Source organism: Zonotrichia albicollis, chromosome 13 (genome assembly GCF_047830755.1).
Source record: "Zonotrichia albicollis isolate bZonAlb1 chromosome 13, bZonAlb1.hap1, whole genome shotgun sequence".
Classification (NCBI taxonomy): Eukaryota; Metazoa; Chordata; class Aves; order Passeriformes; family Passerellidae; genus Zonotrichia; species Zonotrichia albicollis.
In genome coordinates, this window is record NC_133831.1 from 1,015,751 (window position 1) to 1,038,854 (window position 23,104).

The window sequence follows — 23,104 nt, forward strand, 5'->3', positions numbered from 1 at the left end:
TTAGGAAAAAACCCACTGAAAAATGTGAATCCCACTCAAAGCAGTCTGGAAGAGTAACTTAAAATGACTGATGGGCTGCTTGTCACTTTTGTATGTGTTCTTAACCTTCTTCCACTCACCACACTCATTTCCCTTGTTTTAAAACCTGTTCCCCTTTTACAGTGTCTTTGATCCTTTCAGAGCATGATACAACACTAATAACAGAGGCAGACAAACATCCAGACCAAAACAGAGCACGTCATCTATCACACTTGGTTCCTCACAAAAGTACAAGCTTTACCTGGAATTTGTGTGGCCAGCAAGACTGAATTATCAAATTAATTCACATTTTGCAATTTTTTGCTTGTTATTGTAATAGAAAAAAAAAGAGAAATTATTTCGCAACAAATATCTTGTGACAACTGCAGATCCAGACCAACAGCGAAGCAGCAGGTGCTCAGCAGTGGGAGCTGTGCCAGGAGGGACCACGGTGGCTCCTCAGGGGTACCAAAAGCTCGGAGTCACACGGTCAGGATTATTTCCTATTTAATCTCATGGACATTCCAACTGACCCCTGCTCCTCACATTGCCATAATTAGAAGCATTTGACATTACACTTCAACAACATTCTTCTTAGCTGGCATTTTTGTGGGCAATTAATAACCTTGACTAAAAATAAGATGTATGTATATATACGCTGTGCTATGGAACCCGCAATATTTTAAGACGGTGTTTCATCTGAATGCCTTCTTGAGGCCATGTGGAGCATCCATCTCTTTATATGGATAACTAAAGCAGAGAGGAGTCTGTCGTGATAACATGCAAATAAGTACGGTGCATTCATACGAGACCAAACGCCAGAGTAATAAAAGGAAGGAAAACTACACAGCAGGACAGATATTTCCAGCATTAATGTAGCATTTTCACCTGCTGTGCAGACACAAATTCTGTGTACATGAATTAACACTTGCTCTTATTTGTTTTCTCACCTTCTTTATAGACTAGAAGCCCTATGTGCATCTTTACTTTCAACTAATATTAAGAAGCATCCCTGGCTGCAAAGATTATTTCCATTTATTCATGTGAAAAATGGGGCTGTTGTGTACACTTCCTGAAGGAAAAAATTAAAGAGTTATGCCAGAAACTAAGACAAAAAGTCTGTTAGACTGTCATCATTTATCACCGAGATACCTTTAAAAAATGACTCTTACATCCAAGCAATGGTCACTCTGTTGCCAATAATAAGGGCTAAATCAATTTAATCACAGAGCTTCCGTACTTGCTTGTTGAGCAAAGCTCAGCAGGAGCTCCTGGGCTTCATGGAGGCAGAGACTGTCCTCTGATTTCTTATCTTAATGTTTTACATTAGCATTCTTTTAATATTAACAGGAGCCTGCAAACTGTGTGTGCAACTGGATCATGTGCTTATTTCCATCAGCGTTCCTCTCCCAACCAGCTCCTTGTAGATAAGATTTCTGAAATAATTAATACTTCCATGGAGCCAGCTATGTTTTAACGTCAGAGACACACAAGGAGATGGCTCTTGGAAAAAAGAGTCATCACCTGAACAGGTAATTTTTACTGAATTGCTGAGGGGCTCCAGCACACGGAATTCCCTCGGCTGTGCTGGATGTTTGCCATCAGAACATACACACCTCACTCAGCTTGGCTCATAAAATCCGAGTGTGTTAAATCTCTGGTGATAGAACAGTCCTGATTGCCTTTGTTCTGCTAATTAGCAGGGAAAAACCCCTTGGAACAAGTTCTTCCCAGTGAGTGCATTAGGGCACACACGGTGCAGTAATAGCACTGCAAGAAACTTGTGTAACAGAGAATTCTGGCTTCCTGCTTTCTTAAGCCTGACACAAAGCTGGAATAATTAGGGTGATAAAGTCGAAGCAGCCCGAGTAAATTCAGCTAAATCTGGTATCACCACAGTTGGGACACTTATTTGCATGTTTAAATTACTCAAGTGACTAATTTCATAATTTCCTTTTCAATTGCTGAATGCCTTACGTCTCAAACGAGTCCCCTGGGAGGCAGAGGCACAGCGCATGGTGTGTTAAACTTACAAACTTGTTATACTGCACCAGATTAGCATAATATTGCATACGTTATTCCTTATTTAATAAAAATTTAATTGTGCATATAATTTGATAATTCAATACCAATAATTTGTTATACAAATCTAGAATGCACTCATTTGGTTTCTTCCTTGGAAAAAAGTTACCTGGGAGTTCTCTGTGGCTAAACATTCTCACTACAACTCCCAGTTTTGCCATATTTTACCTGCAGGCTTCCTAAACAGGACACAGCTCAGAGCCAGGGAAATGAAAGCCTTTGCTGGCACTCAAATGCCCTTAAATCCAGCCCTGGGCTTTGTTTGTGTGGAGGATGCAGAACACTGAGGCTGCACTGTTGGTTGATGATGTTCTGAGGATGCTCCTTGGGCACATCCTTCACACAAAGCCGGGGATGCCCAGGAGTGCCCAGAACAAACAGAATTCTGGGTCAGGTTCTGCACACAGCCCGGTGCCATGCGGGGATTCCAGTCTGCAAACAGCCCCTGAGAACATCCTGAAAGGCGTTTGGAAATTCCCGAGTCGTTTTCGTGACATCATTCCCAATTACCGACCCTGGCAGCCCGGCCTTCCCACCGGTTTGCTGATTGCAGTTCGGTTTTCCATGTCCTGGAGGGACACGGTGATCTTGGGAACCTCCTAATGAGAGTCAAACTCACTCAACAGGATCACAGGAATGACAAGTTCATTCTCTTCTGTGGGAATTAGCAGAAAATATCCGTCTCAGGTGTTCTGCTAACGTGTTATTCCGTCCCTGTTTTCCAGCTTGGCGCTCTGGAGCTCCTGCAAAGCTGCTGGCACCAACAGGAGGGCAGGCCGAGCTCTCCAAGGCAGCCCTGGGGATTGAACACCCATCCAGCCGCTCTCCCCTGGCTGCCAACGCCGAGTCCCAGCGTTTTAACTGAGAGCAGTCACTCTGCTAATCGGGGAATGCCAGAGAACGCATTCTTCCATTGAAGAAAAGTCCTAATAAACAACAGCTCCTCACAGGTGTTAAACCCATTAACCCCACAGCTGAGAGAGGAAAGGATTCTTTCTCTGACATGAAAGCAAACTTTTGGAGAAGGCACTTTTCTTTCCTCAGAGCTGCATTACCATCCTGCCACAAGGGTGAGTGCAGCTCAGCCCGGAGCCTGCTGAGGAGCCCTGCACATCTGCCGAGCCTGTGTGCAATCTCAGTGCAACACACAGGTCACCTTCCCAGCTCCTCTACCTTCTCTGCTTTCAAATTATTGGTATCATTTATTGAAATTTCCAACTTGCTGTGGAGTATTAGCATATTGAAATTAACTTTGCTGGCTGTAATCACTTTAACTTATAAAACAACTTACTAAGGCAAATTTGATAAAATTATAGTACTTCCTTGGGGTGTTACCTTTGTGCCCAAATATAACACTTTTTAAAATTATATTTTAAAAAATGCTTTTTTATCGAGCTCGGTGGAGAACTAATTAGCCTTTTCTAGAATGCAACAGGAGCAAAGGGAAGTACAGGGACTATCGCTGGAATCCAAGGGTGGATGAGCTAGAACACCACTCTTCCATGAGCCAAGGGAGTAATATTTACTAAAACTGACTCATTTTTACATCAACAAATACAGCTTATGACACTTTCATATGAAAACATCACTTGGGCAATTGTCTCCCTGATGTAAAATCAGTAAAGAATGATTTCCATTAAAAAGCCACCAAACTCTCAGCCAGAACACTTCAGGCCAATCAGCTTACCAGTTAAAAGGTAATTTGGGAGTTCAGCAGCGATTACACCCCAAGGAAACGCCCCCCAAGCTGTGCACACAAACCTCAGGGTGCCTCCGTATAGATCCTGAATATCCTGTACCACTGCACTGCTCATGTGGGACAGCTTCAGTGCCCAGGAGTCCAGAACCTGAAAATACGGGAATGTGGGAGCATCCACGAGGCTGCCAGTGGAATTCCGTGGGCAGGGAGCCTTGCTGGGACAGCCTGGGCACAGCTCACAGCTGTTTTAACCCATCACCCTCCAGCACAGCACCAAACGTTCCTGGCTCCTGTTCGTGACAAACGGAGCTCTGCAGACACAGCCTCCCCAATATTTGGCTGCAGTCTAAGAATGGAAAGGAGAGCAAGTCTGGCAGAAATGCACCTGAGGAGATTTTATTCAGGGAAGGGAGGACGTCCCGCTTCACACACACACAAGCCATGAAGAATTTTACAACCAAATCATACAGCGCACGTTCCTTCTGCCTTCCAGCAGCCCTGATAAAGGAGCCTGGCTTGGGCTGGATGTGTTTCCTTCTGCTCCAGGAGTCAACTCTGCCTTTCTTTTTCTTACTGCCTTTCTGAAATTCTGGAAAGCCATTGTTGTTAAACAGCAGTAAGTGTTACTCTCCCAGCAGCGTACACTCACAATAATTCAGCCCTGTGTCAGGGGAGGCTGTGGCTTCCTAGCTGAATTTATTTGAAAAATAAAGTTTGTTCTTTTTCTCCAAGATCTTTCCTTAAGCCAGCATGGAACTCTTGTAAAAGAAAAGTGCCTCTAAGTACCAACTACCCAAGGAACAGCCTTTTTATTTTATTTTTTTATTCCTTGCTCACCATGACAACATAATAAATGAGCCCTGAGAGACTTGCAGTGCTTAACTATTTAAAATTGTGTATTTTATCTTTCACTGTAGGCTTCCAGACATAACATCCATGATCTATTTTCAAACCCTCTTCAGTGTCTCTGAGTGAAATGCGCCAATTTCCACCTGCAATAGGCAATGATCAGAAGGACACCTTGAGCGGGGACTCTGGTAACACTCGACAGAGCTACTCTCTCAGTATTTTTGTGATCTATTAATAATTACTCGCTCCCGTAAAAGAAAGGCAACAAGGCAATAGTTTCACCATCTGCTTTTTCCATTTTTGTTTGGAATTCTGCTGGATGGCTCTGTATTCTTTCATACATGACTAATAGGAAAGATACAAGACTAATAGGAAACACAACTGCAACTTCGCTTAGGGTTGGTTTCAGTTAACAGATGGGCTTTAAACTATCCAACATAAAAGCATTCATTTCAGAAAAACTGACCCCAAAACTGCTTCATAAAATGAAGTATTTCCATTTTTTTTTCCCCTCAAAGCTTTAGGATCTTTCATGACACTACAGTATAAGAGGCCCCTGGGTTAAAAAAAAAAATAGCACACACACACACAGTTTCTGACCTTAAATATCAGAGACTAAAGGTTTTGCAATAAAAGCATCAGCAGTAACATACACGGCTCTACAAAAAGCCTTCAAGACCACAGCTTTCCTTGCTAAATTTCAAGTGCCAACATAAAATTACAGGAAAGAGATCTCCAAAATCCCTCTTTTCTGTCAAGTGGAGCTCTTGTTTTCCACCAGCCATAGAGAGCAGCTGTGGTGGGGCTTGGGGCTGTTGCAGCAGCACTTCCCTGTGGATGGATGAGTGACTCCTGTGGGTGGACATGGATGGATGATGGATGGATGGATGGATGGATGGATGGATGGATGGATGGATGGATGGATGGATGGATGGATGATGGATGGATGGATGGATGGATGGATAGATGGATGGCGGATGGATGGATGGATGGATGGATGGATGGATGGATGATGGATGGATGGATGGATGGATGGATGGATGGATGGATGGATGGACACCAATGGACGGACACACAGACTGGGGCAGCAGCACCAGTCCTGCTTCCAAAGCCCTGGATGTAGAGTTTGGCACGCAGAAAACTGCTTATCTCACACACCCGCAGACTGTTGGAGAGCCTTTACCCAGCAGTAACAAACAGGTTTGTCAGGACCCCTGGATGTGCCCAAGGCCGGGCTGGAAGGGGCTTGGGGTGACCTGGAGTCCCTGCCCAGTGTGTGCCAGCTCCAATCCCAACCTGGAGCTTTCAACACCAGAGCTTTCCCAGCTCCAATCCCAACCTGGAGCTTTCAACACCAGAGCTTTCCCAGCTCCAATCCCAACCTGGAGCTTTCAACACCGGAGCTTTCCCAGCTCCAATCCCAACCTGGAGCTTTCAACACCAGAGCTTTCCCAGCTCCAATCCCAATCTGGAGCTTTCAACACCAGAGCTTTCCCAGCCTCCTCTTCCTCAGGCTCTGGCTCCAGCCCAAGCCACAGCACAGCACTGGCAGCAGCTTCACACAGGTTTACACTCACAATTAAAGATGTTCAGAGTTGTACTCTACAGTATTTTTTGCAACTCGGTTCTCCTATTTTCTGCCCAAAGGAGCCAGCACAGCTCCCCGGACTTTCCGGGCAGAGCCCGCAGGTGGCGGCATTTTCCATTTTCCATTATTTTCGTGTGGAAAAACCAGAATTCCCTTTTGTACATCCCCTGCACAGGCAGGTTCTGGGCCCTGGGGACAGGCAGGGATTGTCCCCATCAGCTGCTGTCCCCATCGGGCTGGGCAGGCCCACAAGAGCCGCAGCGTTTCCCTCTGGACAGAAGCCCAGCTTCTCTCTGCACTGCCTTGAGGAGCAGCATCCCAGGAGTCACCAAAGCACAGCTTTGGAAGCACAGGAAGCAAGGGAAGCTTTCCAAATCTCACCGTACCCCATGAGCACGGCTCCTCAATTTGAATACTTTTATTACTTCCTAACCAGAATTCTCTGAGCTTTGCAGAGAGGTATATAGAATCACTCAAAAAAATAATAAATTAAAAGAACACCAAACAAAACTCCCCAAACCCTGTAGTTTAAAAAAGGCTGTTAAAATTTCATACAAGAATTAACAACGGGGAAAAGTTAGCAAATAGGACAAAGTAGAAAGTAAGTTCCTGTGTTTCCAGCAGTGGCTTTGCCAGATGCATCATCACATCTGCATGTGAGCAATTTTTCATTATTTATAAATGCATAACAGGAGCACGGCCAAGCTACAAACCAAGGAGTCCAACACACATTTAAAAAAAAAAAAAACTAGCAGGGAATGTGTCTTGGTTATAGAACAAAAGAATTCATTTTATCACTTGGCTTTAGCGCTGCAGAAAATGGCTCCTGGTGCGCTGAACCCCGTGATGAATGTGCCCCCTCCAGATCTTTATTGCCCCTGTAAATCACCGCACTGACAGCACTTAATAAGAAAGCTTTGGAGTGGGTTTGAAGTTTTGCTTTGTACAAATAAAATCTCATATTAAAGAATTTGCTAGTCCTCAAGGTGTGGAAAAATAAGTATGACTAGAACCTGTTGTGCTTGCTTTTTTAACAGTTTGTTTCCACTATTATTTTTTTTAAATAATTTTGTAGCAAAGGGACCAGGAAAGCGGTCAGTATTAAAATAAAAATTAGAGTCAGGACTTAGTTATTAAAACCCCATATTTCTGATGTTTCTATATCCTGTGATGTCTGGACAGGGCAACAAAATCAGAGGCATAAAATATAAAACATTAAATATCGTCCATGGTGTGATATGACATGTTGACAATTCTCCTGGTTTTTAACCAAAGAAAGTGAGGATTTGATGTCCACAGTTATCGGACAAAATTGCACTCTTTGAGAGAGGGCAGGATTATCTGAGTCACCTGCCGCTCCCCAGGTGGGAACAAAAGGGTTTCAATCCCTTGGCAGCAACTGCAACAATTTTCACAGATGTGGTCAGTAACGACTTCTACATTTTTATATATATATATATATATATATATATATATATATATATATATATATATATATAATTTTATGTATTTATACACACACAGTGTTGGTCAAGCACCCTACTATAGGGAAACAGAGAAATAAATTACTACAACACAAATATATAAATTTCACATCAGAAAGTGGATAGACTCATTTATAATTAGAGATTTAATTGTTTGTTTTAGAGAGGACGTTCTAGAACAGGTATTTGAGGGGGGAAGATGCCCATTTGGAGGTGTTGAGAAGCAAAATGCAGCTTGGCTCAGGCCCTCGTGCACTGATGGACAGTGTCAGCACATCACTGAATTACACTTTAAACAAAATAAATCACAATTCATGTGGTGGTGGTGGCTTTCTGTTCTGCCTCCATGACTTGTGTTATCCTTGCTCAGTTCCAGGCAGCATCATTCCCTCTAAACCAGTTTATGGCTCACCCTGGCTGAGGAAATCTTAACAGGAAACTACAGTTATTTGGACAAAGCTAAATGTATTTATAGGGAAATAAATGTATTTCCTGTTCAAACTGGGAGCACAAAGGTATTATGTGACAGACTATCAACAGGTCTGGAGGAAGTCCAGCTTCTCCTGACGGGTAAAGCACATTTGGGGAGGTACCTCAAGGAAAATACACACAGTGGGCACGGTCTGTAAGTGCAGGAAAAATAAAGGAAGGTTTTTCCCTAAAAACAAACCCAACCAGTATTAAAGCAGCACATCAGTAAGAGTCCTTTAGGGTTGGGATGCAAAGTATCAGGGGAAAGGGAAGGTTTGGGAAAGGAAAGAGGAAGGGAAGGAAAGAGAAAGGAAAGAGAAAGGAAAGAGAAAGGAAAGAGAAAGGGGAAGGGGAAGGGGAAGGGGAAGGGGAAGGGGAAGGGGAAGGGGAAGGGGAAGGGGGAAGGGAAGGGGAAGGGGAAGGGGGAAGAGAAGGGAAGGGGGAAGGGGGAAGGGGGAAGGGGGAAGGGGGAAGGGGGAAGGGGGAAGGGGGAAGGGGGAAGGGGGAAGGGGGAAGGGGGAAGGGGGAAGGGGGAAGGGGGAAGGGGGAAGGGGGAAGGGGGAAGGGGGAAGGGGGAAGGGGGAAGGGGGAAGGGGGAAGGGGGAAGGGGGAAGGGGGAAGGGGGAAGGGGGAAGGGGGAAGGGGGAAGGGGGAAGGGGGAAGGGGGAAGGGGGAAGGGGGAAGGGGGAAGGGGGAAGGGGGAAGGGGGAAGGGGGAAGGGGAAGGGAAGGGAAGGGAAGGGAAGGGAAGGGAAGGGAAGGGAAGGGAAGGGAAGGGAAGGGAAGGGAAGGGAAGGGAAGGGAAGGGAAGGAAAGGAAAGGAAAGGAAAGGAAAGGAAAGGAAAGGAAAGGAAAGGAAAGGAAAGGAAAGGAAAGGAAAGGAAAGGAAAGGAAAGGAAAGGAAAGGAAAGGAAAGGAAAGGAAAGGAAAGGAAAGGAAAGGAAAGGAAAGGAAAGGAAAGGAAAGGAAAGGCAAGGCAAGGCAATCCCTGGGAGCCGGCTCCATGTACTCCTGTGTGCACAACACCAACACCCCAAACTCCCAGAGAATCCAGAGAATCCAGAGAATCCAACCCCAAACGCACCAAGTTCCAGAGTCATTTCGATAAAAGCCCCAACAGGCCATTCCAATGCCCCGTAACTGTGCCTGCAGGGCTCTCCGAGCTGCCCCTGCCCCCCGGCCCCTCGGGGGCTCCGGGACAGCCCCTGGCCCCGAGCCCCCCGTCCATCTCCCCCTGTCCCCCGGCACTGCCCGACATGATTTAACAACTCTAATCCCTTATTTAACGATGTCAAAGGTTTTTAGGAAATTGACTGTGTTTCACCAACGATATATTTCTTCTCGATGACAGAGTGGTTAAAATGATTTTTAAACCAAGACAGCAAAATAAAGCAGTAATAAAATCAATAAAAGGTGCTTAAAACATTCCTTCTATTAGGTAATGGCATTTAAAATATCCGTAGCTTGTAATGGCACTTAGGATATGCCCGAAAATCAATGAGCTAAATTACTTATTGAACTAGTTAATTTGAACATTGAGTTTTATATGTATATTGATAAAACAAGTGACAAGAACCCCGGCTGTGTTCGAATTCCACGGTCACATATCTCCCTCTGCCGGGAAAAAAAAATTCGGAAAACTCCACTAGAGACTTTTTTTTTTCTTTTTTTTCTTTTCTTTTCTTTTTTTTTTTTTTAAGCAGGAACACTAAAGGCTGTAACAACTGAAAACTCCACGAGAGGTCTCAGACTCTGCAGGTTCTGCAGGGTTTGTAAATTATTGTTGCTTTTGCCAAAATCTCCGAAGTTTTATGATGCTGAATAGCAACACAAAACCTTCAATTACACCCAAAATACCATTTGGTAATTTGAAATAACAAAATATTACCACTATGTACAGAAATATACAAAAACCATGTGGGAACAGTGAAAAAAAGCAAGGGGATATAATATCACTTTAAAAACTGTGAGATCACCCTCAGCAACTTTGATAATTTTCATGTTAGTAACTCCTCCGTGTAGACTCTGAAATAACAGCCTCATGTTCCCTTTTTCACTTTTTATTTTTTGGGGTTTTTTTGCTAGAAATAAAGGCTTAAAGGCAAAGTTCCGTGCCAGCTGCTGCCCCTGAGGTGCAAAAATGGGGAGGGGAAAGAGGGGTTTTAAAAGGAGAGGAAAAAGAGGAGTTAAAAAAGGGAGGGGAGAAAGAGCAGAGAGGAATGAAAAAGAGAGGAAAGGGGGTGAAAAAGAGGGGAAAAGGGGAGGGAAAAAAGGAAAGAAAGGGGGGGAAAGAGGAGGGGAAAAGGAAAGAAAGGAGGAAAAGGGGAGGGGAAAAGGAAAGAAGGTGGGGAAAGGGGGAAAAGGGGGGGAGATAAAAATAAAAGGGGGGGAAAGAAAGGGAAAAGGGGGGAAATAAAGAGAAAAGGGGGAAAACGGAGGGAAGGGGCGTGGCCGCTGCTGAGGACCGCCCCCTTCCCGCCCCCTCCCCGCCTCAGGGCGGAGCAAGGCCGCGGCCCAAGATGGCGGCGGCACCCTCCCAAGATGGCGGAGGAACCGTGACACGATGGCAGCTTTACCTCCTCAAGATGGCGGCTGCCGCTTCCCGCCGTGGCCAATCACTCCCCTCCGAGCGTGGCGAGCGCACCTTCCCAAGATGGCGGCGGCCCCGCCCCGCCGGCGCGGCCCCGCCCCGCGCGCTGCACGCCGGGCTCGGGGCGGGCTGAGGCGCGGCGCCGGTCGGGCCTGCTGCGGGCGCGGGCGGTCGGAGCGAGCGGGGCCGGGCCGGGCCGGGCCGCGCAGGGCGGGCGCCATGCCGGAGCTGGCCGTGGACAGGGTGGTCGTGCACCCGCTGGTGCTGCTCAGCGTCGTCGATCACTTCAACAGGTGCGGGCAGGCGGGAGCGGCGCCGCGGCGCTGAGTCACGGCCGGGCCGGGAGCGGGGCCCTGGAGGAGCCCGGGGCCGGGAGGGGACCCGGCGGAGCGGGAGCGTCCCGGGGCCGGGAGGGGACCCGCTCCCTCCGGCACCCCGGGTGGCTGGGGCCTAATCCCGCTCCCTGCCGCCGATGCCGGGCGGTTTTAGGGCCAAAAATAAATCCCGGATCCCCGGAGGCGGCCGAGCCCGCGGTGGGTGACACTGGGTCGGTCGCTGTCCCCGTGGGTGAGATCGGCCCGTCCCTGGGGACACGCTTTGGTTCGGAGGGCAGCGGAACGCCCTTTTGTGGCTGTAAACACAAGCAGCGATAGCACAATCATGAATAACTCCCCTCTTCCCTTCCACCCCCGCTGTGTCACCCCCGACACGGGGTGCGGGTCCCTGCTCCCTCCTCCCCGTTTGTGGCAGGACTGACAGTCGTCTTTTCTTTTAGGATAGGAAAAGTGGGAAATCAGAAGCGAGTGGTTGGAGTGCTGCTGGGCTCCTGGCAGAAGAAGATCCTGGATGTGTCCAACAGTTTTGCAGGTGAGTTCAGCTGTCCTGCCCCGCTCCAAAGCCACTGAATGATTTAGTGGATGGACTGTGTTGGGGATTTTGAAGAAACCCTTGATCCATCTATGTATAAATCATCTCATATCCAACAACAAACACAAACTGCTGTCAACACCCCTAAGTAAACTTCACTCTCCTTTAGCAGCCAAAAATACCCAGATCCAGAGCATGTCAATAAATATTTTAGTTCAGGAAGTTGGGTTCTTAAACGCTGGTGTTTTGTTTTACTCCCAGTACCCTTTGATGAGGATGACAAGGATGATACTGTGTGGTTCCTGGACCATGACTACCTGGAGAACATGTATGGAATGTTTAAGAAGGTCAATGGTGAGTTGAGATCTTCTGATAGTCAGGGATACGCTCCCAAAAACTTTCAGGGCTGTGGAAAAGGAGATTCCTATTGATCACAGAATCCATAGAGTTGGGAAGTATCTGTAAGATCATAAAGTCCAACCATCAGCTAGCACTGTGTTCTCCACTAACTGTGTCCCACATCCACATGGTTCTGAACACTTCAGGATGGGACTGTCAGATGTGCAGGCTGTCAGACCCTGAGAGCCACACAATTAACAGGAGCTGTTAATTACCAGGAGAAAAGCTGTGGGTCGGTAATGGTCAGTGCAGTCACTGCTTGAGCCATGGCCTTGTAATGCACTTCCCTCTCCCCCACACAGATCAGGCTCTCCCCCTCCATCAGCCCACCCAGTCTCTGCCCAGGTGTCTCTGCTGGGGCCTCCCCCAGTTCTGATTCCCAATCCTTTCTGCTTTTGCTCAGCCAGAGAAAGAATCGTGGGGTGGTACCACACGGGCCCCAAGCTGCACAAGAACGACATCGCCATCAACGAGCTGATGAAGAGATACTGCCCCAACTCTGTAAGTGGGGCCACCTTTGGCCTGTGGGGCTGTTCCTGCCTCTCTTCCCCTGAAAAAGGCCATCTGGGAAACCTTGTCCCCCACCTTTTTTGCTGGTGACACAGCTGTGAGGTGATTGAGGAACTGGGATCAGGAGTTTCTTGAATCATTGTCTCAGTGCCTGAGGTTACGCCTCTGAGCAGCCTTGTGCTGGTGCTGAGGAGGGAAAAGCTGGCTTGGGTACTTTTTTCCTACTCAACTGAAATCCAGTTCTCTGCACGTTTTCTTTCTCCCCGAGGTGCTGGTGATCATTGATGTGAAGCCAAAGGACCTGGGGCTGCCCACAGAAGCCTACATCTCCGTGGAGGAGGTCCATGATGTGAGTGTTCACTCTGTGAATGTCACAGTCCCAGCTGGGAGCTGCTGGAGGCTGCCCCTCGTGGGTGGCACTGGCTGCAGGTGCTGCCAGGTGTGCCCAGTCACTGTGGGCCTGCCCTGAGCAGCTCACACACACAAACAACACCCAGCAGTGACTCACTGTAATTGTGGCATTTAAATTATTCTGGATGCGTATAAAGTATTGCATCTTTTTGCCTTTCTGAGGCCTTCACTGCAGAGCAGGAGCTGCTCTCCCAGAATGGAATGAGGTTGGGTCAAGAAAGAGAGAAATAACTGTGCTATTTAGATTTTCCATTGCTCCCCCCTGGGCACAGATCAGCAAAATGCAGAAATGGGAAGTTAGCCAGAGCAGGAGAGATTGCTGGGGCAGTCAGTGACACTGATTAAATCAAGGAGATCCCAGCTCGAGCTGTTCCTCTCAGATCCTTGTGTAGGGCTGCCTTTCTGTTTTCCTCGGTGCAGTCCCTCATCCCCTGGCTAAAATCCCCCGTTTGTGTGTCCCTTTAGGACGGCACCCCGACCTCCAAGACCTTTGAGCACGTGACGAGCGAGATTGGTGCTGAGGAGGCCGAGGAGGTGGGAGTGGAGCACCTGCTGAGGTGAGGGCACAGCTGTCCCAGGCCCTGCCACGCTCCCAGCGGCGTTCCCGCTGCCCGAGGAGCACATCAAACACGTGGCACAAATCCTGGGAGCCCGGCTGCCATCAGCCCTGCTCACACGGCTGGAAAGGCCCAAGGGCTCAGGTTCTAATCCCCATTCTCTCTGGCTTTCAGGGACATCAAGGACACCACGGTGGGCACGCTGTCCCAGCGGATCACAAACCAGGTCCATGGCTTGAAGGGACTGAACTCCAAACTTCTGGACATCAGGAGCTACCTAGAGAAAGTAGCCCTGGGCAAACTCCCCATCAACCACCAGATCATCTACCACCTCCAGGACGTCTTCAACCTGCTCCCAGACGTGAACCTGCAGGAGTTTGTTAAGGCCTTTTACCTGAAGACCAACGACCAGATGGTGGTGGTGTACCTGGCCTCGCTCATCCGCTCCGTTGTGGCCCTGCACAACCTCATCAACAACAAGATTGCCAACAGGGATGCGGAGAAGAAGGAAGGACAAGAAAAAGAAGAAAGTAAAAAGGAGAGAAAAGATGAGAAGGAGAAGGACAAGGAGAAGAGTGATGGCAAGAAAGAGGAGAAAAAGGAGAAGAAATAAAAGGTGTAGCTTTTTTATTTGTAAATTAAAAATCTTGTAAACTAAATCCCTGGTGCTGGGGTCTTGTATGATGTGCTCGGCACCCTGCTCCTCCTCACCCGGGCAGGGCTGGGGGGAGCCATGTGCAGGTTTTTGATCTGATTACGCTGTTACACAGCACTTCTCCTTCCCCCAGTGTGTCTTGGGGGGTGTTGAGGCCTCAGCTCACGCACACTCTGCTCTCACTGAGCATATTCCCATGTTCCAGGGCTAATCCTTTGCCATCAGCCAATTTTGTGCACCACAGCCATCCCCATGTTTAACTGGCTCTGTGCCCCGGCCCCTCGGGGTGTGGCACAGCTGGGATGTTGTCACTGCTGTCACACCTCTGTGCCTCCCTGGGGACAGTGCTGGTGGCCCTGTCACCCCTCCCAGCTCTAGGGGCTGCAGGAGCCTGGGGAGGCACTGGGTGCCTGACACAGAGCAGGCAGGGACAAAATCCATGGGATTTGTGATCCCGTTGCTGAGCTCCGGATGCCATTATGGCCCTGGGGCCCCAGCCCTGCACAGACCCCACCATGGGAGACACACAGTGACCCAGGACACACAGGGGGACCCAGGGCACACGCAGGGACCCAGCACACAGGCACACCTCGGCAGCTGCTTTGTCGTTTATTGCACACGAAGCCGCGCGGGGCCGTGCGGGACCGGCCGTTCCCAGCCCGGAGCCGTGGCAGGTCCCGTCCCCACAGCCCCCGGACACACGGACACAGCCACGCCGGGTCTGTCACCCGCACACACGGGGAGGGACACAAGTGACAGCCAGGTGATCCTGCCCTCCTCGCTGCAGAGGGGACACAGGAGCGTGGGCAGAGCCCAGGATCGAGCAAAGGCCGGCAGGGCCCCAGCAGTGCCCGGAGCCCCCGGGGCCGCTGTGGAGCACCAGCTCCGAGCAGAAACCACATCATTTAAATACAACTGCCCAGGGGCCACGGGCTGCACGTGGGGACACGCCAGGGACACGCTCAGCCAGGCTCTGGCTCCAGAGGCCGCGGATCTGGCCTAGCAAGGGGCTGTCCTGGCGCTCAGATGGAGCACAAGAGCCCTTCAGAAGCATCGTCTTGGGGGTCCCTGTCCCTGTTGCTGAATGCTGGCTGCAGGATGGGGCCCAGAAGTCAATCTGAGAGCCATTTCCCCCTCACCTGCCACTACCAAAGCGCCATGAAAAGGCAGAAAACACGAGGGGGAAGAAGAGCATCTACCAAACACATAACTGTGCCTTGGAGAGGGCTGGGGAGCCCCGGTGCCCCCTGTGCTGCCCCTCTGCACCAGCCCGTGCAAGCCAAGCCCTCGTGTCCTCCTCTCCATCACAGCTCGGATTTCCTTAGGGAGGGAAACACAGCCCTGTTCCCCCGGGGCCGTGTCAGTGCAGAGCTCGCCCAGGAGCAGAAGCCACAGTGTCCATAGGGAGCACACCCCGGGCAGGGCTGGGCCCTGGGCACCGGCCGGCAGCGCTCCGGGAACGCCCCACAGCTCCATCACTCCTGTCCAAAGCCTTCCGTCTCCTCGATGGCGTAAAGCAGCTTCTCCTTCAGCTGTTCGTAGCTCTTGTAGGGAGGGAGATCCAGGCGGTTGAAGCTGGGGAGAGAGCCGAGGCTGGGCAGGCCAGGAGCAGCAGTCCCAGCCCAGGGATGGAGCCCCGAGCAGCCCCACAGAGTCCCCTCTGTCCCCAGGCCCAGGGGCAGTCACTTACCACGTGTGACTCCGAGGCAGCCACGTCTCTTTGCCAACTTTATCGATGCAGAATTTCTGGGGCCCGTTGCTGCCTGTTAATGAAGAGCACAGCAAAGCTCTTTACATGACCAGGAGCTGAAAAAGAAACCCCTCCCACTCACACTGAGATCTACCTCATGGCCCTACAATCCCAGGGTCACACAGGGCATAAATCCCGGGCAGCAACCCCTGCCTGTTTGCAGACAGGATGTTCAAAAAACAGAGGAGAAAGCAAAAAGCAGCACAGAGGGGCAAGAGCACCACCTCTGAACACGATGGTTCCATACCAAGTGCTAAAACTCATTGATCTGTAAGCCCTGAGGATTGTGCGAGTCCATCCAAGAGTTTTAAAGGACCTGGCACAGCAAGTCTGAGTCACTGAGGTGGCTTTTTAACACAGTGGGAATGCTGGAGAGATTCCAGGGGGTGGAAAAAGCTAATATGCCAGCAAGAACAACCAAGTGGGTTAAGCAAGCTGGTTGGCTTAACACAGATGCCAGGAAAGTCAGGGAAAGGCTGGTATAGGCCCCAAAAAGCGGTAAATTAAAGGAGGAGTGGAACCACACTGTGGTTTTCTGAAAAAGAGGCTTTGTCGCACAAGAATGAAAATTGAATCAGAAATCCAATCTCATTCAGACTGAGATCACAAACCAGCCAACAAAGTTAACCCTGGTGGGACCCTTTGGTCACGGCCAAGGAACGTGTGTAGAAATGGCACAAGACAGAGCACCGTGCTCAGATCTCACAGCTGCTCTGTGCTGCTCTGTGTGGGGACAGGGACAGGGACAGGGAGGTGCCACCCCACCAGGACACACCAATGAGCTCAGCAAAGCCCCCGACGGGCAGGCGGCAGGTCCCCGTCACGAACTGCAGCAGCCGGATCCTCTTCTCATTGTCCATCTCCTTAACCACCTGCAGCAGGAACGCAGCAGCTGAGCGGGATCCTGCTCCCACCCTGCAGGATGGCTCCTGCCAGGGCACCCCACGCCCTCAGCTGGGCTCACACTGACCTGCCAGAACCACTGGATCTGTTTGCTGTTCTTGGTGTAGTGCCTGTAGATGGTATTTTTCTGCCAGTCGTTCATGTCAATCTCCTGCATCCCGCACAGCATCAGCTGGGGACAGGGGACACTCAGCAGGGGACAGACAGAGCCCTGAGCCCATGCTCTGAGCACCAACCCATCTGGTGCCGGCCTTCACCTGGCCCAGGTGCCAGCACTGAGGTGTCTGGCACTAATTCCTCCCATCCAACGGGATGTCCTTGCCAAGGACACAACCAGCCACCCCAGACCCAACACCAGGGCTGACATCAGCCGATGGGCACAGAGCATAAGCAGGGTCACCACGTGCCACCTCCCACCCACACCCCCAGCCCAGGTGCCAGCTCACCTCCAGCTCCTTCTCATCAAAGTAGCGCAGCCACTCCAGCGGCACCACCTCGTTGAAGCCATCCAGGAAGGCCTTGGTCTGCTCCTCCACACCCCGAGTGAACCTCCAGTCCGTCAGCAGCCTGGGGAGGCAGAGGGGTCGGCACAGAGCCAGCACCGCTGGCCTGGCCTGGGAAAGCCCAGGATCCCTCCCACCAGCAGCAAGGGCCCCGGGAGTGTTGGGAATGGAGAGAGGGGCTCCCTCAAAGCATCAGGGCTCCCCTCAGTTCCCACTGCTGGGTTTCTGTCTCTGCTCCCAAACCCATGAGCAGCGTTCAGCCCCCAGAGCGGCCTTAGGAGCTCCTGGGGTGCAAACCACATCCCCTGGCTGGAGCTGAGCTGGCCCTGGCAGCCCCCAGGCAGGCAGGGGGAACAGCCATGGGATGGGAAAGCAGCCTCAGCCTCTCTCCCCTCTCCTTTTTCCTGAAAGTACTGGCAACTGCCCAGCCCTCAGCAATCCAGACCGCAGCAGAGCTCGGCCAGCCGCGCCAGCCCGGGCCTGTCACAGCCACGTAGCCCAGGGAAGCGGCCACGTCCCAAGGCCCACGGTCCCACCCGTGCAGCCGCTGGGGGCGGGTGCCTGACAGGACCCTGGGGACAGCCACTCACATGATGTACTCCTCCTTGTTCTCCTCCGTCACACGGATGCTCTCACCGCCCTCCTTCAGCTCGTGGGTGGTCACCTTGCCCAGGATCTCCATGTCCTGGATGAAGTACAGCTCCAGGCCGCACTCCTCCAGGCTGTTCTCCCTGGGGAGACACCGGGGTGTGATTCCTGCTGGAGGCACCCAGCAGCAGTGAAGGGCTGTGGGGAGAGCTCTGCAGGAGGGAGGGCAGGGCACTCACTTGGTCCACACGATGGAGTTGTAGAACTCGGGGTCGATGGACTCCAGGTCCTTGAGCGTCGGGCGCTTGTTCAGCATCCGTTTGTAGAAGGGCAGCGTGAAGCCGGTATCGATGAACTTCCCGTGGTACAGAGCCTGGGCAGGGACGGGACACCAGGTCACAGGGAACCCTGGGACACAGCCCTGGGGCAGACAATGCTCCACCCTGGGCAGCCACGGGGCAGAAGAACTCACTCAGGGGTTCCTGAGCTATGGCACTCGCTCCTGGCTGGCACACATGGTGGGCTGCCCCCACAGCACTTCCCAGGCCGGGTGGGCTGCAGCCCCTCTCCCTCCCCACGGCAAATTCCACTGCATCTCCCTCTCCCCTCACAGCTCTATTAAGAGCACTTGTTTAAACAGAGCTGTGCTGTGGCTTCCCTGAATCCCTGGCTTCCAGGAGCCCCGAGGCAAAGGCAGCCAAAAATAATGCAGACGCTTGTCTAGAACGGCCCAGCGGTGAGTAATAGTCTGGGGTTTTATTGGTATCCTGCGAGGCGGGGCAGGGCAGGGCAGGACAGCGGGGCCGGGGCCGCCCCCACACACACCCTGCCCGTGGGGCTGCGGGCCAGGGACCCTGCCCGGCCTGGGGGAGCCCGGCAGCCCCCCTGCCAGCCCGGGCACACTGGCCTTGAGCAATCCCACACAAACGGGAGGAGCTGCTCTGGAGCTCGGGCAGCTGGAAAATCTCACACTGCTGGGACTAAAAATAGTCCCTGGAGCTGCAGAGCCGACAGCACCTGGGGTGACAGCCAAAGACCTGGAGCCATCCATCCCCGCCACAATCCTGGGAAACCAGGTCTCCTCTGGCCCCACAGCCTTTCAGTGGATTTAAAATGCATCACACCCCACTGCACCCCCTTAAAGGCCCATCTCCCCCTGACCCACATGTGGGCAGGAAGGGGCTCAGGGAGGGCAGCAGTGCCAAGCCCAGCACAGCCACAGCACACAGAGCTGCCCCGTGCCCTGCTCACCACCCTGTCCCCTGCTCTGCAGGGGGACACAGACCCCTGGTGCCACCCCCTGACAAACCCCTGGTGCCACCCCCTGACAAACCCCTGGTGCCACCCCCTGACAAACCCCTGGTGCCATCCCCTGACAAACCCCTGGTGCCATCTCCCTGACAAACCCCTGGTGCCATCCCCTGACAAACCCCTGGTGCCATCCCCTGAATAACCCCTGGTGCCACCCCCTGACAAACCCCTGGTGCCACCCCCTGACAAAGCCCTGGTGCCACCCCCTGACAAAGCCCTGGTGCCACCCCCCTGACAAAGCCCTGGTGCCACCCCCCAGCTCTCACCATGGCGATGAAGCGGCCGATGAAGCGGAAGTAGGTGAGGTGGTCGGGGTTGATGGAGGAGGCAGGGTTGATCTGCAGGCAGTAGTTGTTCTTGCCTGCGTACTCAAAGAGGCAGTACATGGGGTTGAGCACCTCGTGGGACAGAAGGAAGAACCACTCCCTGGAAGGAGACAAGGGGAACACGGTGACAAGGAGCTCAGGGAGGGGACAGTGCGTGTCTCTGCACCAGCGGGTGCCCAGCTCAGACAGGTGCTGGGCACTGGTGTGACTGGGCGAGGCTGTTCCCCTCCCCGGGGTGCTGTGTGGGGTTTGTGAAGGGTTTCTGGAGATGCCAGCTTGCTGCAGGCCCCACTCAGCGCATCGGGAACCTCGGCAAGTGCCCCACACAGTCCCAGCTGGGCTGTCCCACACACACACCCCCTGAGTGCACCCAGTCCCTCCGCACGCACTGCCCCGGGAGCCCCACGCCAAGCTCGGGCCAGCACCATCCTGGCTTGGCTCCCCCGGCCGTGCAGGCAGACAGGAATCCTCAGACGTGGAGGCAGCCCCGGCATCCTGTCCGTGGTTCTACCCTGTGGTAGAACAGCATGACGTAACCTACCATAGGGTAAAACCACTGGCAGGACACGGAGAGAGGTGGAGCAGGAGCAGCAGCCGGGGCAGCAGCCCCATGAGGGGCAGCAGGTGAGCGTGGGGTGGCAGCGGGCAGGGACACGCCAACCCAGCTCCAAGGAGATGTCCCAGGTGAGCCAGAGGGGGCTCACAGGGACACAGGACCCCCTCTAGCCAAGCCACAGCCCATGCCCTGTGGTTACATCACCCCAGGGCAGCAGCAGGGCTGCAGAAACCACATCACACCCTGCCTGCCCTGGCACACACTGACTGTCTGGGAACACCAGGGCCTGTTTGCTGCAGGGAGACAAGGCCACTCAGCCCATCACACCCACAACTGGGGGCAGCAGGGGAGCCCCAGCTGGGTCCCCTGTGCTGTCACTGCCAGGGACGGGCTGGGGTGATGCTTTCAGGGTGTTGCACCACTCCGAAAAGCCAGTGCCCATTGGAATGCCCCTGGACTCCTCTGCTCCAGGCCTGGGAGCCCTGAGTGCAGCTGCCTTATGTGTGCACTGCCCACAGGACATGGGGCACAGGCAGGGCATGGCCCTGTGGCCCAGCAGGCCACGCTCACCTGGCGATGCCACCGTAGTCCAGACCCTCCTCCCCACGCATGATGATGTACAGCCGGCGCCGCAGGTCGTACGGCTTCATGTTCATGATCTGGGGACGAGCAGGGCAGTGTCACCATGGCTGGGGCCAGCTGCACTCCTGCCCGGCTCCACAGCCCCAGCACCTCCCTACCTGCTGGAAGGAGTCCTCGAAGAGCGTCTGCCGAGACACGCTGATCTTCACATGGCTGGGCAGCGCGTTTGACTGCAGGCAGGGCAAAGGGCAAAGGGCTGTGTGAGGCTGGCACGGTTCTCCTCACCCACACCTGCCCACAGGGCTCAGGGCACCCACCCAGCTGCCCACAGCAGCTCTACTCACGTGGCAGAGGAAGCGGAACTGGTGGTACTTCCAGCGAAAGCTCCGGTCGTAGGCGCCCGGGGAGCCGCCGTGCTTGCTCCTGCCAAAGCAGCAGGGCCCCGGTCACACCCCGTGCCTGCCCTGCCCCGAGCAGCCCCCGTCAGGAACCGGGTGGGATGAGGGTCACTGGGGCGCAGCTCTCCTCGGTCAGAGCCCACAGGAGCCCCAGATGTGCTGCTCAGGGCTTACCCCGACTCGAAGCCCGGGCGCGGGTCCTTGAAGGTGGTGGTGCGGGTGTTGTGGTCCACGAAGTAGCGCACGCTCTCGTTCGTGTACTTCATCTCCCAGCCCGGCGGCAGCGGCGGCTCCTGGATCATCCTGCTGGCAAGGGAGGGCTCACCAGACAGGCCTTTGGGGGGCCCCCCTCAACTACAGCTCTGTGCCAGGCACAAGGAAGGATTCATGGCATGGGACTGGGGAGCGACTGTCCACACCCCAGGAGAGGAGTCCTGCCTGGGCAGCACTGCGGCCACGGCACTGTCAGAGCTTCTCCCTCCCTCTGTGGGACACATGGCCTCAGTGCAGGCCAGGTCCCTGCACCTTCCCAAACCCTGCTCCCCCCACAGCCACCTACCCCTGCGTGCGAGGGTCCTCCCACTGCGTGGTCCGGGTGTTGTGGTTCACGTAATACACTCGCCCATTGTCCTGTCTCTTCTCTAGAAGAAAAGGGAGAGAAAGCGTTAGCTGGAGTCCTGGGAACAGCCCTCCCCTTCCCAGCTCACAGGAAATTTGTCAGCTCCCCCATTCCACCTCCCTGGCTCATTTGGAAAAGGCAGGATAAACCCCACACTCCTTCTGCGTGCCCGAGCTGCCTCAGCCCGGCAGTGCCAGCGTGCAGGAGGTGCCAGGGCAAAGGCCAGCGCTGCCACTGTGCTGCCAGGCCAGGCCAGGGGCTGTGCTCAGCCACACACCCTCCTGGGACACGCAGCAATGTCCCTCACATGGATCCACAGGTGCTTTCCCAAACTGCCTGCACGGCCCTGCTCCAGTGCACACATGTGTGAACACACACACTCCCTCCTTGTGTGCACACAGGCACAAAACAGCTCCAGCACACACCCAGCCACCCCTGCACACACCCCCTGCCTCCCTGGCACTGTGTGTGCCCCACACCACCTCCTCCTCCATGTGCTGCGTCACTCACCCACGCTCAGCCCCGCACCAGGCAGGCAGGGACACCTTGTCACCTCCCTGTCCCCTCCTGGCCAGTGCCAGCTCCACCCCACTCCTGGACTGTGGGCAGCAGCCCCCAGATGATGGCCAGGACTGCATCCATCCCAGGGATCCCATCCATCCTGGGAGCCCCCACCCCACGGTGCTGTGCCTGCCCAGCTGGCACTGGGCACGGGTCCCTTCTCCTCGCTGATGGAGAGGGGACACCCAGCAAGGGCTCCACCACCACCCCCATAAAGACACTGCCCCTGCAGACTGCCTGAGCAGCCTTGGCCCCTCTGTCCTGCTCCTGGCTCCCACAACTTTACCCCTTCTCCTGCTCTCCCTGGCTCAGCACAGCCCAGCTGCACCCCCAAGCATCCCAGCCTGCCCTCTCCAGGGATGCTCTCACCATGGAGGGGTTTTCTCTGTCCTGGGGGTGGCACAGGGACTTTTCAAAATGTCCCAGCACACAATGCTTGGGCCATTTGGGGACGACCAGCTCTGCTCCTGCCAGCTCCCAGCCCTGCTCCAGAGCCAGGCAGAGCATCCCAGGAGGCAGCACAGCAGAGAACAGATCCCTGCTCATCAGGGGTAGGGTCCAGGGACATGCAAGGACTTCCACCCCCAAATTGGAGATCGTCCCCATCCCAAAGAACAATCACAAGCACTTCTGCATTCAGCAGCTGAGAGAGGCTGGGAACTCCTCCCAGCCTTTTCCCAGGAAAAGGGGAAGGCAGGGGAAGAAAAGCTGAATTTCACATAAGAGATCATGCTAGTCACAGGCAGAGTCAGTCCCACGTGCAGCCCAGCACAGGAGCGCTGGCTCCATGGCCACCCTTCACCCTTCCCAGTAATGCCAGGCACGGAG

The 23,104-nt window shown here is 53.2% G+C and overlaps 2 protein-coding genes across 3 annotated transcripts in view; one reads left to right on the plus strand and one right to left on the minus strand.

Annotated features, from left to right (window-relative positions):
• Nucleotides 1–10,873: 10,873 nt before the first annotated feature.
• Nucleotides 10,874–14,183, plus strand: PSMD7 (proteasome 26S subunit, non-ATPase 7). The gene is made up of 7 exons (XM_074550665.1): nt 10,874–11,073; nt 11,556–11,647; nt 11,909–12,001; nt 12,450–12,547; nt 12,825–12,905; nt 13,433–13,524; nt 13,699–14,183. The coding sequence occupies exons 1-7, from the start codon at nt 11,000–11,002 to the stop codon at nt 14,135–14,137; spliced, it is 969 nt and encodes a 322-aa protein (XP_074406766.1). The 5' UTR covers nt 10,874–10,999; the 3' UTR covers nt 14,138–14,183.
• WWP2 (WW domain containing E3 ubiquitin protein ligase 2) overlaps nt 13,768–23,104 on the minus strand; it is a 32,055-nt gene continuing 22,718 nt past the window's right edge. For both annotated transcript variants that reach the window (XM_074550663.1, XM_074550662.1), the window contains exons 12-24: nt 21,656–21,737; nt 21,271–21,399; nt 21,043–21,121; nt 20,857–20,928; nt 20,687–20,775; nt 19,501–19,660; nt 18,163–18,296; nt 17,926–18,066; nt 17,279–17,399; nt 16,900–17,004; nt 16,705–16,801; nt 15,870–15,942; nt 13,768–15,754 (exon numbers count right to left, since the gene is read on the minus strand). In XM_074550663.1, the coding sequence (XP_074406764.1) occupies nt 15,655–15,754; nt 15,870–15,942; nt 16,705–16,801; nt 16,900–17,004; nt 17,279–17,399; nt 17,926–18,066; nt 18,163–18,296; nt 19,501–19,660; nt 20,687–20,775; nt 20,857–20,928; nt 21,043–21,121; nt 21,271–21,399; nt 21,656–21,737 (1,382 nt within the window). In that variant the 3' untranslated portion in view covers nt 13,768–15,654. The remainder of the gene's footprint in view (nt 15,755–15,869; nt 15,943–16,704; nt 16,802–16,899; nt 17,005–17,278; nt 17,400–17,925; nt 18,067–18,162; nt 18,297–19,500; nt 19,661–20,686; nt 20,776–20,856; nt 20,929–21,042; nt 21,122–21,270; nt 21,400–21,655; nt 21,738–23,104) is intronic.

What these genes read in the sequence shown, in the direction of transcription:
- PSMD7 (XM_074550665.1), top strand. Translation starts at nt 11,000, where the DNA reads ATGCCGGAGCTGGCCGTGGACAGGGTGGTCGTGCACCCGCTGGTGCTG. An exon ending in AATGTTTAAGAAGGTCAATG is followed by an intron (nt 12,002 to 12,449) that starts GTGAGTTGAGAT and finishes GCTTTTGCTCAG; the next exon opens with CCAGAGAAAGAATCGTGGGG. An exon ending in GGAGTGGAGCACCTGCTGAG is followed by an intron (nt 13,525 to 13,698) that starts GTGAGGGCACAG and finishes TCTGGCTTTCAG; the next exon opens with GGACATCAAGGACACCACGG.